Source organism: Desmodus rotundus, chromosome 9, assembly GCF_022682495.2.
Source record: "Desmodus rotundus isolate HL8 chromosome 9, HLdesRot8A.1, whole genome shotgun sequence".
In the NCBI taxonomy this organism is placed as follows: domain Eukaryota; kingdom Metazoa; phylum Chordata; class Mammalia; order Chiroptera; family Phyllostomidae; genus Desmodus; species Desmodus rotundus.
The window spans coordinates 18,212,040-18,229,240 of record NC_071395.1 but is presented as its reverse complement, the minus strand read 5'-3'; the positions used below and the strand labels follow the sequence as shown (position 1 = coordinate 18,229,240).

Here is a 17,201-nt window from a genome sequence, read left to right as displayed (position 1 = left end):
AGGTCCACACGATGAAACGCTGTGTGGCCATTAACGAGTTAGGGTCTGTGACACCGATGTGGAAGGATGCGTTCTCTGTGTTGTTCAGTGTACAAGGTCACCAGCCTGTGTGTACAGTATATCTTAGACGTCTTCGGCCGTGTGTGCGTACCCTGTGTCCTGTGTGTGTTTTTGCACAGAAAAGTGTCTGGAATGGCAGCCAACACAATCTTAGCACTGGTTATTTATAGACAGATAGTGCACTTCGGAGGCAGTTTTTCATCATATTCTTTACAATTTACTAATTTATCTTAATGGTTTCTCTTAAGCATGTATTACTTTGATAATCAGAGACAATAAAAGATATTTGGGAGAAAAATACCTAGTTATTGCAATGTACCTTCACTTCCTGCTCTAAGCTTCTAGATACTAGTAGTTGTGTCAGAATGTACATGGATGGTCAGGGGAGGTTAGGAAGTCTAGGAAAAGGATGAATGGGAGAAATCAAAGTGTAAGTTTTATAAATCAAGGTCTGTTTTCTCCTTGATCAATAGTAGTAGTAGTAGTAGTAGTAGTAGTAGTAGTAGTAATAATAATAATAACCATTTCTAATTGGCGTTATGCAGCCCAGCAGTAGATATTATACTTTTTCTGACAGGAGTGTCGACAACGGGGGTGAAAACGTGCATCATGCTGCTGCTACATACAGGGTGCTCCCCGCATGCCAGGCACCATGCTAAGCGCTTCACACGCTAATTCCTTAATCCTCATAGTAGTCCTGCGTGGTCACTACTGTTGCCCTTGTTTTAGAGCTGAGGCGCAGAAGGATTATAAATATGCCTTTACTTTTTCTCCGGACCTTGAAGCTCCTGCATCCTACTCTAACTATGAGATCTTGCCCGAGGCGGGTCACAGAGCCAGCAGTGCCGGAGCCTGGATCCAAACTCAGGTCTCCAGGCCAGCGGCGCCGCTCTTAACCGCTGAGCTGCACTGCGTTTTCAGTGTGCTTTAACTGGACTCTCAGGTGGACACCATGTGATGCAACCCTGTCGCTAAAGCTCTCAGCATCTACAAAGGACACTATGGAGGTGATTTTGTTATACTGCGTTCTTGTGGAAGCGTATGTCATGATAGGGTTTTGTATTTTTTCATTGTTACACACTAAGGGTTATACTTAATGTATACAATTACAGGTGCATGTCTATGCAAACCCATTTTCTAATGTAGTCTTAGAGGATGGTTCCATTGTCATAAATTATATATATCATGCATGTTATATATAACTACATATATCAGAGAGAGGGAAAAGATTATAAACCGAGATTACTAATTATAATTGATTTTTATACCAGTATTACCTTGTCTTGCATTAATAATTCTAATATTATTTACAAGAGGAAGCTACCCAAATTTACTACCTGATGGTTGCCACACCCTTAATGTAGCCACAGCTTTTTTCTGTAGTCTGTATGTTTAACCAAATTCACATTTTTTTCACCAAAGAGACCATGATGAATGGAGAGGAGGGGGAAGAGTTGCTGGAGATAGAATGAATAGAACAAATTTCAGATAGTTTCTCTTTGCATAATTAAATTATAGTGTATAAGGCCCGTTGGGAAGTACAGAGGAACAGACTGACAGCTGTCAGAGGGACAAGGGGTTGAGGGGCTGGGTGCAAAAGTTGAAGGAAAAACATTGTCACAGACAACAGTACGGTGTTTACCAGACGGAAAGGAAGGTGGGGGAGGTGGAAGAGGGTAAAGGGGGGATAAATGGTGATGGAAGGAGACTTGACTTTGGGTGGTGAGCACACAGTACAACATGCAGATGATGTGTTAGAGAATGGTAGTCCTGAAACGTATGTATGAGGAGGTCTGTCCACAGGTATCCAGCCATGTAAACCGTTGTAGTTACATTCACAATCACCGGACTTTCTCTGGACAGTCCTTGTAATTTTATTAATCAGTGTCACCCCAAAAAATTCAGGAAGAATTAAGACAAAAGAAAAATTAGGACGTGAATGGGACAGGTTTAAGAAACATTTAACTAGCCTCATTTCCACTTAAGAAAAGTCACTCTTTTCTTGTTTTACCACTAAGGTGAGCCACGTGAGAAAGCTGAGTATTCAATTTTTACATGATTGTTTTTTCCCCTCAATGAATGCTCTCAAGTTGTCAAAATGTAACTACAATGGGACAAAAGGCATGTGCAGCACAGAACTATCCATCTTTAGGAAATGACTGGTATATAATGTACAATAGATTTTTTAAATGTATATAATAATTATGTATTTAGGTTTTTAACATTTTCTTTCAAAATGAGTACTCTATTGAAATGATTGTTTTTTTAACAAAGCCAGATTTCATATTTTGGTGTTGATTTTACTAATGTGGAAAATTATATCAGTTGTTTTCATTTGGGGACTTTATTATTAATTGATGTTAAATATTAATTTTTTAAAATTCAGCTGCTATAAGTAGTTTGGACTTCTGTAATAGTATGCCTTTTGGAACTTTCCAATTACATATATATGTAAATATATATATAATTATATATAATTACTTATTTTTTGCAAGTTTATGGGAAGTTCAACAAAACATGATCCAATGACCATTTAAAATCAAGTCACTTACACATACAGGCCATATTTTACTCCCCTTCTTGATTCCACAGTGCATCACACATAAAATATACCCAATAAATGTACTAAGTGAATTTATTAAGTGAGTAAATAAATTGGAAATGTTAGCTTCTGGCCCAGGAATCTTTTAAACCAGCTGTTTGCAACCAGTGCACCGCAAGAATTTTTAAAACACGCAGAACCTGACTGTGCAGTCAGGGGCGCTGACCTCTGTTCCCTCAGACTGTCGAATTTAAACAAATGACAGCCACCGATGCGACAGTAGTTGTCCGCTGTGAATGAATCAAAATTATACCTCTTTTTGTGTGTGTCAGATTGGTAATAACTAAAAGTTTGGGTGTGCCACAGAATCTTAGTAATTAGTTTGTGTGCGCCATGAGATTTAAAAAGTTGAAAATCGCTAAGTATTAGTTGGAAGAACTAGTTTCATTTCTATAAAACTAAGAATAAGGAAATGTTGAACTGCACTTTGTTTTATAACTGGTGTATTAGAAAAATGGTGAATGGATGAAGGGATTCTCTCACTGCTAATAACGTATTTAAATGGCTAATGAAAACTCTGCAGTGCATTTTAAGGTAATTTAATTTTCATGAGACTGACAAGATGATGCCAGAAATACCAAGCACATGATTCGTTTTTTTAAATGTGACTCAGGATTTGCCAAAAACATGTGCCAGGTCTATTTTTACCTGGATTATTAATCCCCGTTCCTTAGTGGAGACAGACCTTTTGAAATATTTTTCTCATTGGATGCTAACGAGCAGGACACTAAAGAGATTACTGTTTGTTCTTCTTTTCAGGTACAACTTTAAGTGGCTCAGAGTCCATCTGATAGAGAAATACAGTTAGTATTATGAGGGCGCCCAAGAAAAACCTTTAGTAAAAACACTTGTTCTGCCTAATGGCATAAAACATATTTTTCAACACAGATCCAGTGCAGATGCTAAGTGGGCACTAAGTCTCATGTGGCTTACACGCGGGCCAGGCCCGTGCAGCAGTGTGTAAGGCGGTGCTGCTACGCAGCGTCACGCACGGAGAAGAGCACATCAGCGAAAACTGGTGTGTGTGGGTATCCGTGGCAGGATTTGGGCCGTCTTTAATCTCCTTCAACTTGTTCATCTTCCTTTGAGGCCGTCCTTAAAGATGCGCGGAGGACCCCTTTCAGCCTTTGGTTGGGATTTGCATCAGTAGTCGTAAACCTGCTCTCGGGACAAAGGCGCCCTTTCCTTTGAAGTAATTGCTCCAGCTTTTCAAAGCAGTCCGAGAGTCTGCCCTCTTTCTCTTGCTAGTTTTCTTTAACTCTAAGATGAGTTTGAAGTGTAGCCCCTTAAAGTAGCAGCAAGATAAATCTTTCTCTCAGCTTTATTGAAAGCCATGACGATTTTTCAAGCACTAAGACTTTAGCGGTTCTCAAGGGAATCTGTTCTGCTTTGGGATCGAACTTTTGGTAGATCCTACTATCTCAGAAAATAAAAGTAGAGACTTTTTATATCCATTAACTACTGCAAATTTTTATCAAAGAATTAGCTTGATATTTTCCAGAAGACTCCGCCACCGCCCCAATATTTATTTGTTTTGGTGACTTCAGTGAGAGATGGTGATAGCTTTGGGGGTCCTTGAAAAAGTAACATATGGCCAGTATTGTCTTTTTTGAGCTGACCCCACCCCCCAGTGTTAACTGTGTGCTGACGAGTGGTTGGGAGGAGCAGGTCTAGGTGAGTGCTGCAGAGAGGAGGAGTTAGGTGCTTCCTAGATTGTGTTTCTAGGCTTTGCACGCAGAAAGGCTTGCCTTTCCCTTTCTGTGGATCAGGGTTTTATAGAGCCACGTGACTGCAGAGGTACAGGTTCCGTGAGCCACAAAAAAAGGCCTGTGTTCTCCCTCTGATTACAGCCCTACCCTTAGCTGTCGTTCCAGAAATATGTCAAATGCGGTTTGGACCTATCGGGTTTAAATCCCATGTCATATCATTCTATTTGCTATAGTGAAATACTAATATTTAAAATATTTGTCTCTTGGCATTTGTAAAGATCCAACAAGTATTTATTTTGAACAGATTTTTTAATGAGAAAATAAAAAGACCACTCACTCAACCCACACAGCAGATCATAAGGGAATACAAAGGTCAGTCCTTAAACAGGACTGGAAACAGCTTTTCTTAGAGGAAGTGACATTTCTCCTTACAGTGTTATAGGTGGATTTTTAAAGGCCATTAATGTGCATTTCCTAAAGGGAGGGAAGGGAAGTAGCACAATCTTTTTACTGGAAATCCAGTCAGTGTTTGTGAAACCAGTTACCTGAGAAGAACCCGGTGATTATAAGTCTACCCTTATGCTTTTAATTTGTTGTTTTTCTTTTCCTTTCCTTTCTGCGCCCCCCCCCCCCCTCGTATTTCCTGAACTGTCTGACCTGCTTCCTGGGTTAGGGAACATTTTGCCAAATTTTGGAGCCAGAGTCCTAGCATTGAACAGTCCTTTATTTGGAGATTGGGCCCTAGGAAAAGAAAAATCTTTCTTCAGTTTTGAAATTACATAGTGTGTGTGTGTGTCTTCTGATTTGTGGAGGGAAAAATGATTGGTATAGTGTGGATAATTGGAAACTAGTATTTGGCAAGTAAAGCGTATTTCTTAAAATTTTAATTATGAGTTTGCAAAAAGGAATGCTTTTGCCTTAACCCACTTTATGGGGTCAATCAATGAGGCATTCTAAACTCCAACTTTATAGCCACAGGAAACTCTGAGTATTTCAACTCTTTACATTAAAGAAACACGGTTGACAGCAGCCTTCTCACTTCCTCCCCACACTCCTGAGAAAATACCCTTAGATCTAGAAAACAAAGAGTGAGCACAGACGTGCCTCAGTGCCAGTGTCCTCCGGCCCATTGCCGGCACTCAGGCCGCGCTGGCCTCCGTGGGCTGTCCTTCAGACCGCCCTTCGCCATTGAGGAAGTCCAAGACAATTCAAATGAAAACAAATCTCACCCACTCACCCCCTAAAATGGCAGCTTCTGACAACAGAAAAGGAACAATCACTGCAAATGTATGCCTTAGATCTTAATGGTTTTAATTCTTGATTTAAATAAGTTGCCAATATAATTAGGCATTAATTTCAAAAATAACATGGTAGGTACTTCTGTGGAATGTAGAGGTTCTTGGGAAAGAGAGAAGCCTGTGTGATTCTATATGAACCTATATGAGAGAGAGAGGCTAAAGTACTGGTAGCTTTTTAAAAACATAACATCAATTTCTTATTTTAGTCGCAAGTCTTAGCTCTAACAGAAAATTAAGTAGTTTAGATTGACTTAAATTGTGTGTTTTTTCTTAAGTATTTTCCCAAATTTGTATCCTTTTTGAGAAAAAAAGAGTTGCCCTTGTGACAAATTATTTGTTTGGAAAAAGTCAAGTAAACTTTGTAATCAGAGTAAAACCTCCTCAAAGAAGTTTTTTAACTTGGAATGAAATGAAACCAACCTATGCACCCATCCCATGGCCTTTCCATGGGTCTTTTGAGGTCTCCGCTTGTCACAGAGCACTTGGGCCAGCCCCAGGGTCTCACCGTGCGCAGCACAGCCAGTGTGGTGCGGAGTTGGATGTGCTGCCCTCCTACTTAAATCTCACTCCTAAGTACCACCGTCCCCAAAGCCAAGGCAGACGCTGTGGTCCAGTACCACCCTGTGGTGATCACGTGTAGTGTAATGGCCGGGCGGGAAGGAGCAGCAGGTTCCCTGGGAGGTGTCTTCACAGCGGAGGCACCCTGCCTACTTTTGGTTGTGGATCTCTGTGCGTTCCGTAAAACCCATTTTCCTTACCTCCCCCAGCCCCCGCAGAATGACATAGGCATGCACGTACATTTTGCATAAAATTTCAGAGAACCTGTTGACCCATGAAAAAACCACTGCTTTGGAGTTAATTTTTTGGCCTTTCCAAGGACAAAGTTTTTTGCTAGATTTTCCCTGACCGACCAGCTCTCTCTCCTCAGTGCAGGACTGTTGCAAGTGTCTGGGGTCAGGGTGGCACGTTACTCTTTTCCGCAGAAAGCAGTGACCCACTTTCCAGCGCATCGGCCCCATCTGGATTACACAGAACCGCTTGTCAGTAGCGCTGTAACACCGGTCCAGATCTAGGAAATCTCAGGACGCTGACAGTCCTGCTCCCCAGTCCCATTTATAAAGGCTTTTTGTGTCCCGGTCTTAGTGACTCACATAAAAGTAGAGGACTAGTTTAGTGTTAAAATAGTATCCTTCAGTCTGAATGTGGAATTCCACTTCTCCTTGGGGCTCTGCACGCCTCAGGCCACAACACGGCCGGTCATCGTTTTCCTTTCCTTGCGGGGGCAGTCAGGTGTGGGTTTCTTCTCAATCAGTTTCCTCTGGTGTGGCCGAGGTCCGGGATGGCCCCTGCCACCTGTGGAGGGCGCTGCAACTGCGCCCATCCCCTGGGCGGTCCTCCTCCGTCCTCTGCACCCCGCCCCTGATTTTCAGGCACTGTCAACAGAATAACATGTAAGAGGGTTTTTCCCCTTTGTTCTTTGACTGAATCATAGAAAAGTATGCTGAGATTTACGTATCAGGAAAACAAATAAGCTCAGTAAGGGTAATAGCTACTTCAGAGGGGAGCTGCTTTGAGTCATCACGAACCCTAGCTCACACTGGCCTCACTGTGGCCCACGGAGGAGGGGGCGGGTGGGGAGAACCAGGCGGCTGCTGCTCTTTGAAATGCGAATCAAGCCTTAGTCCCGACTTTTACAGTCCTCCCTCCGTAAATCTCCCAATCAAGGGGCTTGTTTTGTTTTGGGAAAGTATCTCAGGCATTTTATAATGTAGATTTCTGATTATTGTACATGAAGGTTTCAACCATTGCTTGATAATTAGTGATTAAAAAATTAACAAATGTGTGGTCCTCAAACTATGACATAACGTTTGGATCTCGTTCTAAAATAGGGTTTTTGGACAAATTCCCAAATTATAAGTGAAAGATTTAGACATTATGGGAACTAGGAACAAGTTGCTGGTTATTTAATCTGAGTAGAGGAGGTAATCCCGGGGATTGAATGAACTTGAATTCTTGGAATTTATTTGCCCTTTCTGTGTGTTTTTTCCTAAAGGTGGGACCACCACTCCTCGGGCCATTTTGACCGGCCACGACTATGAGATCACTTGCGCGGCCATCTGTGCTGAGCTCGGCCTGGTGTTAAGCGGTTCTACAGGTAAGTCTGTCTCTGGCACTTCCATAAAACGTGTGTGCGCTGTTTGGGTGCTGTCCCGTGGCAGCACCAGCCACGCTCAGGCACTCCCTATCCACACACACCACCACTGGTAGCTACCGCGCTGGACTGCCCCGGTGGCTGTGCTTCAGCACTGCTCTCGGGAGGGAGGCAGGAGGCGGACACCTCCATGTACTTGCTGATTCCCTCGACTCTGGCCCGGCTGGCTGCCGCCTCGCACCTGGCCGGAGGCTCCTGACCCCATCTGTTCTAATTCCGAGTCTTTGGCCGAGGCAGGGGCCAGGATGGCACCAGGAGTGGAGGGGAAGGCCACTTCAGCTGGGCTGCCTGGAGGTTTGTCCTAGTAAGGTCGTCACGCACCTAGGCCAACGGCACGAGGCAGGCTTTCCCAGAGCGCACACAGCCAGTCAGGGTCTGACGGGGACGGGCTGGGTCCGTTCCTTTCTTTATTCCCATGTCTCGGTCTGTGCATGTCCCTGCCCCTGCCCCCTCGCTGACGTCTGAACACAGGAAACACTGTCATCTTGAGGGTGTTAGGCTTATCACGTGGGGAATCATAGTATTTGAGTCTCTTAGTGTTTTGAACTGTAATACTTACTCTAGGTAACAAGACATTAAATGTTCAAAGGGTTGTATTTAAAAATTTAGGTAGTCAAGACAAGGAAATAGTAATCATGATAGGCACAGTTCTCTACTAGCTGGAATTTTTGCCTTCCCACACCCAGCAGGCTCACTCTGAGCGAACGTGCGTTCTGGCCTATGTGTGGTCCTGGGTGGATGGGCAGAGCGAGCGTCCTGTTGCAGGCTGCCCAGGCTGGCGGGTCACATTGCAGGCTTCCCCAGGCTCACAGGGCTTGTTGCAGGCTGCCCAGGATCGCGGCTCGCCTGGGCCCCTAACCCTGACTGCGAGCTGCAGCTGGCGGGTGAGTGTACCAGTCAACGGCAGAGTTCATGATTGGTCCACGGCCTTCGAAACTTTGTCAAAACACTAAGAATTCTGTATACACACATATCTGTACACATACACATACATGTACGTGCTGCGCAAAGCCTAGGCCGCCTGCATTTGAGAACTGAAAATTCCTGTGCTCCCACGGTGGTCAAGAAACCACGGAGTGCCTTCTTTTCAGGGGCTCGCTCTTCGTAGTCCTGCGGGGACCAGGTGGGGGCGCCAGGGCCGTGAGTGGTGCAGCCTGGATCCGGTCACCTTCCTGTGTGATTCAGACACCTTGCACGACCCGCTCACCACGCCAGCAGTCTGGGCCACCAGCTCCTGTGTTTTGCACGCCACCCCGCACGCGGTGGGAATGAAGAGCTCTGACACGGGTGGGCTCTTCCCCGGTCTCCCTCGGGCATCTCAGCGGGTCTGCCTGGAGCCTCAGGCGCTGCTATGTGCTTCGGCAGGAGGGGGCAGGAGGAAAGTAGACTCAGTTGCCAAGAAGTGGCAAAGGATCCCTAAGTAATTTCATCCGGGAGGGGACGGTGAAAAGGTGACATGGGGGACCTCCTCCTGGCAGGGAAGTGAGCAGGGTGGGGGGTGGGGAACTCGGAGGCCTCCAAAGCTGCCCTGTGAGTTGTCCCCACACAGGCCCAGTGCTGCCACCACCAGGACCCCTGGTGGGTCAAAGTGGGCCCGACCACAGCCCAGCCTTCCTGGAAGCTCCTCTTGGATTTAACATTTGTCCTGTTCCTTTCTAAAATTCCAGTTTTTAATCATCTCTTGTCATAATGACTTTCATAGCGTAACTTCCTGTCTCCTAAGGGGAAATGAACTTGAACGTGTAAGACTTAGCTTTCTCCTCTCCCAAGTGAAAGGGGAGGGCCGCCAGCACGCAGGAGGAAGCTTGCAGGATGACCTCTGCAAGATGTGTAACTTTTAAGGCTTTCTATAACAGTGACATGGTTTGTTACGCTCTTCCATCTGTGCTCGCAATTCAGATCACGTTTCTGTTCCCATTCAAAAAATGAATTTTGCCTTTTGTTTCTCCTCTCTTTTCAGAAGGACCATGCCTCCTACATTCCATGAATGGAGACTTGTTAAGGACTTTGGAGGGTCCTGAAAAGTGCCTGAAACCAAAACTCATTCAGGCTTCGAGAGAGGGCCATTGTGTCATATTCTACGAAACCGGTTTCTTCTGTACCTTCAGCGTAAACGGAAAACTCCAGGCCACTACGGAAACAGAGGATAACATAAGGGTGAGTGCCTAGAAGACTTTTCTGAGTATTTATCTCCAAGTGAGGGGTCCTTAAAGAAACCTCTGTTGAGTCACTGAGATTCTCTTTTCCATGCCAAAAGAGAGAAATCAGGTGGCTGTCAGCGGCTCATATGCCTCCCAGAGCCCGGCGTCTGCAGCAGGGCCAGCTGCACTGCTCGGCCCGGACGCTCTGGGTCTGAGGCCACCTGAAGCCTCTGTGAGCCTTCAGCAGAAGAGGCTGCTCAAGATCACGTGAAGCCGTTCTGGGTGGCTTCCAAAGGCATGGCTCGTTTTTTGTTTTTGTTTCTAAAATTAACTGCATGTTGTTGTTTTCTGATTACCAAACCTAAACTAATGCAGTAGAGCACACCTACAACCGTCTCCTCTCTCCAGGCTAAGGGTGGGCGTGGGAGGGATTAAGACTGTTCAGGATTAGCATCTGGTTTCAGACTGACTTCTCCATGGATAAGAAGACCCAAATTTGCTGAGGTAAGAGTTGGGCTTCAATTTCCGATGTGAATTAGGCTGCTTTTCCATTTTGCTGGGCAAGAAAGGAGTAAGGGATGCCCTTTGGAGAGCTGTGTTCTCCAGGTCCCCCTTGGTGGAGGCTGTGGGGCAGTGCGTTCTGTTCAGTGTCTCTGCGGTTCTCTGGGGGGAGGCTGGGAGTGCGTGGGTGCTGGATGGACAGGTGGGGCGGGGTCTCTGAGGCCTCTGCCTGCTTAGAGCAGCTTCCAGCAAGCCTGGGTGTTTTAGCGATGGTTATTCCTGATCCGGGGCGACTCAGCTGACAAAAGTTCTCCCAGGTCTAGCCTGGTCACCCCCTTCTCTCAGGTAAAAACAGGGCTGGAACAAAAACCCTAAACACAGATGACATGATGTGAACACAGGCCCTCGCTGCTTCCTGCCCAGGAGCCATTTCTCAGTGCAGGGCCCACAGAGCAGCCCTCTGTGGTGCCCCTGCCCCTCCCCTCAGGCGCGCCCAGAGACACCCAGGCTCTGCTTGTTTCTCCCTTCCTCCCGTAATACTTCATTTAAACCAAGTACACATCGGAGGGTTTTCCTTTCCTCTTTAGAATAATAATGTTGATCATCTGTCACTTTGAGTTGCGATTATATTGTCAGCTGCACTAATAAATCTGCAGAATAATTTGAAATCCCTTGCTGGCTACAACAATTGCTGTGGCATGCCAGTGCCACAGGCTGCAGTCGGAGGCTCGCTGCAGGCTGCTGGTGCACACCAGTGTCCCCTTCGTCCCCCAGCTGTTTTCCCTCTAATATTTCCCACTGGGCTTTTAGGCTTAAACAACCCATTGCTTTTCCCCCAACACCGTTGTACTTTGTCACACTAACTAGGACGTGGTGGCCTGTGTGATCGGTGAGCTTGCCTGGCAGGGAGAGAGGGAATGAGAGAAGGGAGCTGGGGTGGGGGGAGGAGGGGCCCCAGACGGCAGGGCCCACTGCTGGGGAAGCCTTCCTTACTGTGCATCCAGACAATGCCCTCCCCGCAGCACTGGGGCCTCTGGGACAGAGCAGCACTGGGAACTTAGAGGGAGAGAGGACCATGTCTCTGAGGCCGTCTGGAAATCTCTCGTCTCAGCCCACCTGTCCAGTGCCACCATCCATGTCTCTGGGAGCACGGTTTGGCTGGAGGACAGGATGCTGTTCTGGAAATGATGCCCTGGCTCTTGCCCTTAGGAGAATTTGACAGGTCCTTCACCGGAAAGGCTGAGAAAATGTTTTTTCACCTTGGCAGGCATCTGCCCTATTCCAGTGTTTTGGAGGCTGATAAAAGTATAGTCCTAAAAGTCCAGGTTTAACATAATTCCAAACAGAACTAGGGTTAGAGTCTCCTGAAACAGAGTTAAAGATTAGTGGTTTTAATTTGTTTTAATATAGCACTTACCCAGTAAAAAGCCTGAAGTATAAAACTTAAGTGAACCACAACCAGAAGGTTAATGGATTTTCATCAGCTGAATTTTGTAAGTGTAGCAAATAATTATCAGTCCTAGTTGTCCTTCCCGTTCCCAGACACCCCCTAGAGATCGCCATTTGTCAAAGGAAGGGCGGACGAGGGTATGGATTGGTAGTTACATTGAAAAACCTGTTTACGTTTGGTTTAGATTTAGAGAATACTTCTTGTACGCAACTGTCTTCCACACATGGGTTTTTATTTCTTACATTTTTTTTGGTGTGTATTCTTGACAGTAAGTTGTATTTAAGCAACCACTGAAAAACAGTTGGCATTTCTGTGAATTGAATGGCTATGAGACACTCCTTACTTTTCTATGACTTAAACAAGTTTGTCAAAGGGTAGATTAAAGACTTAAGGCAACTATACTAAAACTCTCTAAGTGTAAATACATATATCAGAAATTAGAGTTGTTATTTGTGGCTTGCTAGCACAGTCTGTGTTCCCACAGTGGACATAAGCTCACAGATGTTTGCAGTAGCCAGGCAAAGCTAGGGAGGAGTTGAAGGGTATTAGGGTTAGCTCTTGGGGCAGGGAGTGGGACAGAGTTTCTGTAAGGGACGAACAGTGACTGTGTTCAGCTCTGCAGGCTCCGTTCTGTTGCAAGTGTGTGGGCGAGTCGCTGTACATGAGCGGGGTGGCTCTGTTCCAGGACCCTTGTGTGTAGACACTGAAATCTAGAATTTATATAATTTTTACTGTCACAAAATATTTTTTTCAAGCATTAAAAAGATGTAGGAAGTCATAAAAACAGGCACTTGTCTGCCACTGGCCTGTTTTACAGGACTGCAGAACAAGTCCCTTGTCTTCCCCTGCAGGCAGCTGTCAGTCCTGGGCAAGAAGAACATGCCTAACCTGGGGAGTCCTTACCCAGAAAGGTGGAGCTCTCTGGCTGCAGGATCCCCACAGGCCCAGCGAAGGTGCTAGTCTGTGGGCCCCCTGCCCCCTGGGTCTGCAGATCCAAGGGCAGCAGGGTTTTCCGGGGGATAGGAGGCCAGCCAGGGTACAAAGCACTTAGCCTCTCCCCAGGAGGCCGCTCATTTTGGAGTGCTGGTCCCAGCCCACAACATGCATTTAAAAACTCAAGCACGGCCTGAGTTTGAAAAAATGGCTCAATTTCCCATGACTCCTGATTTCCTAAACACTCATACCCGTGTCCCCCTTCCCTGTGCTGCAGCAGCTGCTTGAGTAGGAAGTCCTCAAACTTGGTCAAAGTTCCCCGAGAGCCACCTCTTACCAGGCTGTTGCTCTGTCTTGCAGGCCATGCAGCTGAGTCGGGACGGGCAGTACCTGCTCACTGGAGGGGACAGCGGTGTGGTCGTGGTCTGGCAGGTGTCAGACCTCAAGCAGCTCTTCACCTATCCAGGCTGTGACGCTGGGATCCGGGCCATGGCCCTGTCCTACGACCAGAGGTACGCGGGACTTGCGGGCCACGGAGGGTGGTGGCACAAACCGCAGAGGGGACTTTAGAGGCTGGGAGTCACCTGTGCAGTGAGGAAGCCAAGGAATACTGGTGTTTCCAGGACACTTGCTGACAAGTGTGGTTTTCTCTCTGATGGCGTGGCCGCTGCGGACAAAGGCCCAGTTCTCCCGGGTTAGACACGACTGGGGTGACGAGGGCTCCAGTGACGATGCCGCTAAGCTCTTTGTATTTCTTACATGCCTTTTTCTTATAGGCATTGTATTTCAGCACTTAAAATGTCATTATCTCATGAGGATTCCACTGAGAGACTGGGCTACCTTCCCGAAACCCCCCGGGGGTGGTCATTTTTACCTGGTGCCTCAGTTCCTCTTACTATAAATAGTCCCTCATTTCAGTTCCTAATTTTTTTTGTGGTAACAAACTTTACCACGTAAGCCGTTTGCTGGGAGCCAGTTCAGTGGCACTAGGGAGGCTCACGCAGCCTTCCCCACTGCGCCTGCGGCATGTTTGCAGCGCTGACGGGTGTTCTCGAAGAATTGAGCTTCGTCTTGGTACCCAGTGTCCTGGTCTGTCATCGCAAGCGCTGACTTAGAGCCTGTTCGGTCTGACACTAGTGTAGCTACCCAGTCCTCCTTCCACGACCATCTGCATGGGCTGTCTTTCTCCGCCCTCTCCCCCTCAGCCTGTTCGTGTCTTCAGCGCTAACATGAGTCTCTTGTGGACAGTGTACATTTGGTCATGGTTTCTCCTCCCTCTGCCCATGTCTGCCTTTTGATTGGGGCATTTAATCTGTTCACACGTAAAGTAGTAACTGGCTGTTGCCATTATGCTGTATTTGCTTTATGTGTCTTAGCGCTTTTGCGTCCCTTCTGTGCTGAGTATTTTGCGTGGTGACACATTTCAGTTCCTAACTTTGGTCTGAGGTATTAGGAGGGGCACTGACAGCACCACTGAGGACTCAGCCAGACATCGTCTAAGAGAACAGGCTGTGGCCCGAGCAGCTCCAAGAGCCCTCTCGGGCCACACCGCCTGCTCAGGGCACAAGGGACATGGACTGCACTTCCTCGTCACTGATTCTGTGCCTGTCAGAGATGCTTCCCCTGCCAGCAGTGACTGAGACTGGACCCCCTTCCTTGGACTCTGAAGCCTAACACAGCGGGGGCGGCACGCTGGGCCAGGTTTTACTGACTCACCCTGAGCACAGGGGCTTGGATCCTTGTCGGACAGCAGGGGCAGTGCTCCAGGCTTACTGGGTCTGCAGGTTAGTCACCAACGACACACCTTCGCGTGCACACATGGTGCTCTGACCGCCACCTTCTACATCACTGTGCAGATCCGGGGAGGGCGGATGGTTCTTTAGTAACAGATACCTAGGAGATGGACAGGTGGATAAGCCCCACCCTCTCTCTGCCTCTCCCAGGTGCATCATTTCCGGCATGGCCTCAGGAAGCATTGTCGTGTTCTACAACGACTTCAACCGTTGGCACCACGAATACCAGACCCGCTACTAACTAACGGTGACGCGGGACATCGGCCCTGCGCCAGCTGCCACAGGGGAGGTACCCTGAGCGCCCTTCTCTTAGAGATAGCTGTCACATCTGAATGTAACTTAAATTTGCTCTAAGAAGCAAAATATTTTTTAAAGTTAATTGCTATTTTTGTAGACTTTGCTTGACTTTGGGGGGAGTTGTATAGCAAAGCAGAAAACTGGCTGCTGGGTTCTGTAGTTTTAAAAAAAAAATCTATTTTTAGTCATAATGAGAAGTCTATTTTCACCAATTATGGAAATATACAGTGGAGTGAGTAAAACCACTTCTTCTAGCTCTATTATGAAAAATACTTCCCATTTATCTGTAATCTTGAGAAATGATTTTAATCATCGGGAAGTGGGTTATGAGACTGGGACAGGGGAGTTTTATGCTGTACTTTGGGTCCTGTATTTTTCCAAACAATTGTGCTTCTTAAGCACGGAACTTTCTGGGATTTAAATAGTAACGTTTAAATTATGATAAATGTAATTTAAAACATCTCAGTGAATTATTTCTATCTATTCTTCTTCAAGCATGTTTTAGACCTAGAAAATTACGGTTTTGAGGGAAGCTATTTTATTGTGTGGTTAACATAAAGGGTCTAATGTTACAGCAAGTGTGAAATATTTACAATGTTTTCCTGATTTGTCCTCTTCATACACATCAGAATGAAATGATGGAAATGGTCGCGGGCTCACAACATCTGTTTTTCTGTACGTTGCAAGTACCAAAGCTCACCCCTGAGGTTTGATGGCAGCCCCGCCCCAGGGTCTGAGAACAGAGGCTACCAGGTGCTGGAATAAGCAACACCTGTTTTACCTTCTATTTGTTATTAAACTATCTTCCCCTCCCTTTTGATTAGCAATTTGTACTGAGAAACAATGTTATTTTGGTGTTGTATAATTCTACTTTTCTAGTAGATGGCTGTGTGGAATTCTGTGAAAATATTTGAGAAAAGGTCTGTATTGCATAAATAAACTCTTTGTATGTTGTGAACTTGGACATCCAGCCTGTTTCTCTCCCAGCTTACCTGACGGACCCCCTTCTGCTGCTCTGCTCACTCAGCGCTTCCCTAAAAGCACAGGGTTGGAATGAACAGCTCAGTTTGACAGAAAACAAATACATTTGTCATTGAGGTGTTGGCAATATCTCTTCACTCATTTTTAAAACATTGATAAAATTATTATTTACAAAAAATTGTCAAACTCTGAGTCGCAGATTTTGAACAACCACCAATAGGAGAGAGACTCTTTAATAAAAACTCTGGGAGTGGGGCGGAAAAAGAACTCCTCTGGCCACACCCCTCTTTTGAGACACATGCAAATGAGAACTCTAAGTAAACCTCTATTTCCCACAGGACCAAACAAGGAACTTTGTATCCTGGCTCTGTCAACCATTGGAGGAAACGAGATGGTAAAGCATATCTTAGAATGGAAGGACTACCCACGTCACTGGTAAATTAGCCAAATATGCCCACGGATCTTAACCGGTGATCTTGTACTTTAGAAAAAAGAAGAAAATTAGGAACAGCTAAGTCACATGCTGGGTATTTGATACTTTAACTATCCCATAATACAAGCCTAAAGCAAAGTTAATAAAGCAACTTCCTGTGAAGCCTACGAAGAAAATCAGTGCCTCTACTGCTTTATATAGCTTTTAAAAATCAGACCCATAGAAAATTAACTAAATTTTCCATTAACGAATGTAGCTAGCATCAACACAAGAGCTTCCTAATGATAGAATCTGTAGTACACTGATAGGGTTTACTCAACATTCGTTCATTCAATTTTAACTTTTTTCTTTAAAACAAACATTTTAATACACGTAAGCCAAGCAGGAAGCACTGTCCGCGTCGACGGGTGGGGAGCAAAGTGGATGAAGGAAGCGAGGAGCACACGCACTGCGAGGGCGCAGTCGTCAGTGAGGCGCATCAGCGTCACCGCGGGTTGCGGAGCGCATCGCCTCCCGGGCTAACACTTCCCTCCCTGACATACTGCCAGTCGAGTCCCTGAGGCTCTGTAAGGACGGCATGCCAGCAGATGCCTGGGGCAGCGGGAGGGCTTGGACAACAGAAGGTGGACGTCGCACAAGCACAGCAGTACAGACGGGGCACTCCTAGGGGAGCATCTCAGTCCCGAAGTGCAGCGCAGCGGACCCCCGCAAACGTTCTCAAAGCAACTCAATAAACAGGAACCACTGAGGCCCTGGGGGTAACATCACACTTCAGCTCTATTTGAGCTTAC

At 46.2% G+C, this 17,201-nt stretch overlaps 1 protein-coding gene across 3 annotated transcripts in view; it reads left to right on the top strand.

Annotated features, from left to right (window-relative positions):
• Nucleotides 1–15,954, top strand: part of LRBA (LPS responsive beige-like anchor protein) — a 503,590-nt gene extending 487,636 nt beyond the window's left edge. For all 3 annotated transcript variants that reach the window (XM_053911800.1, XM_024569215.3, XM_045202618.2), the window contains exons 54-57: nucleotides 7,723–7,824; nucleotides 9,842–10,038; nucleotides 13,267–13,418; nucleotides 14,850–15,954. In XM_053911800.1, coding sequence (XP_053767775.1) covers nucleotides 7,723–7,824; nucleotides 9,842–10,038; nucleotides 13,267–13,418; nucleotides 14,850–14,940 — 542 coding nt within the window. In that variant the 3' untranslated portion in view covers nucleotides 14,941–15,954. The remainder of the gene's footprint in view (nucleotides 1–7,722; nucleotides 7,825–9,841; nucleotides 10,039–13,266; nucleotides 13,419–14,849) is intronic.
• The last annotated feature ends 1,247 nt before the right edge of the window (nucleotides 15,955–17,201 follow it).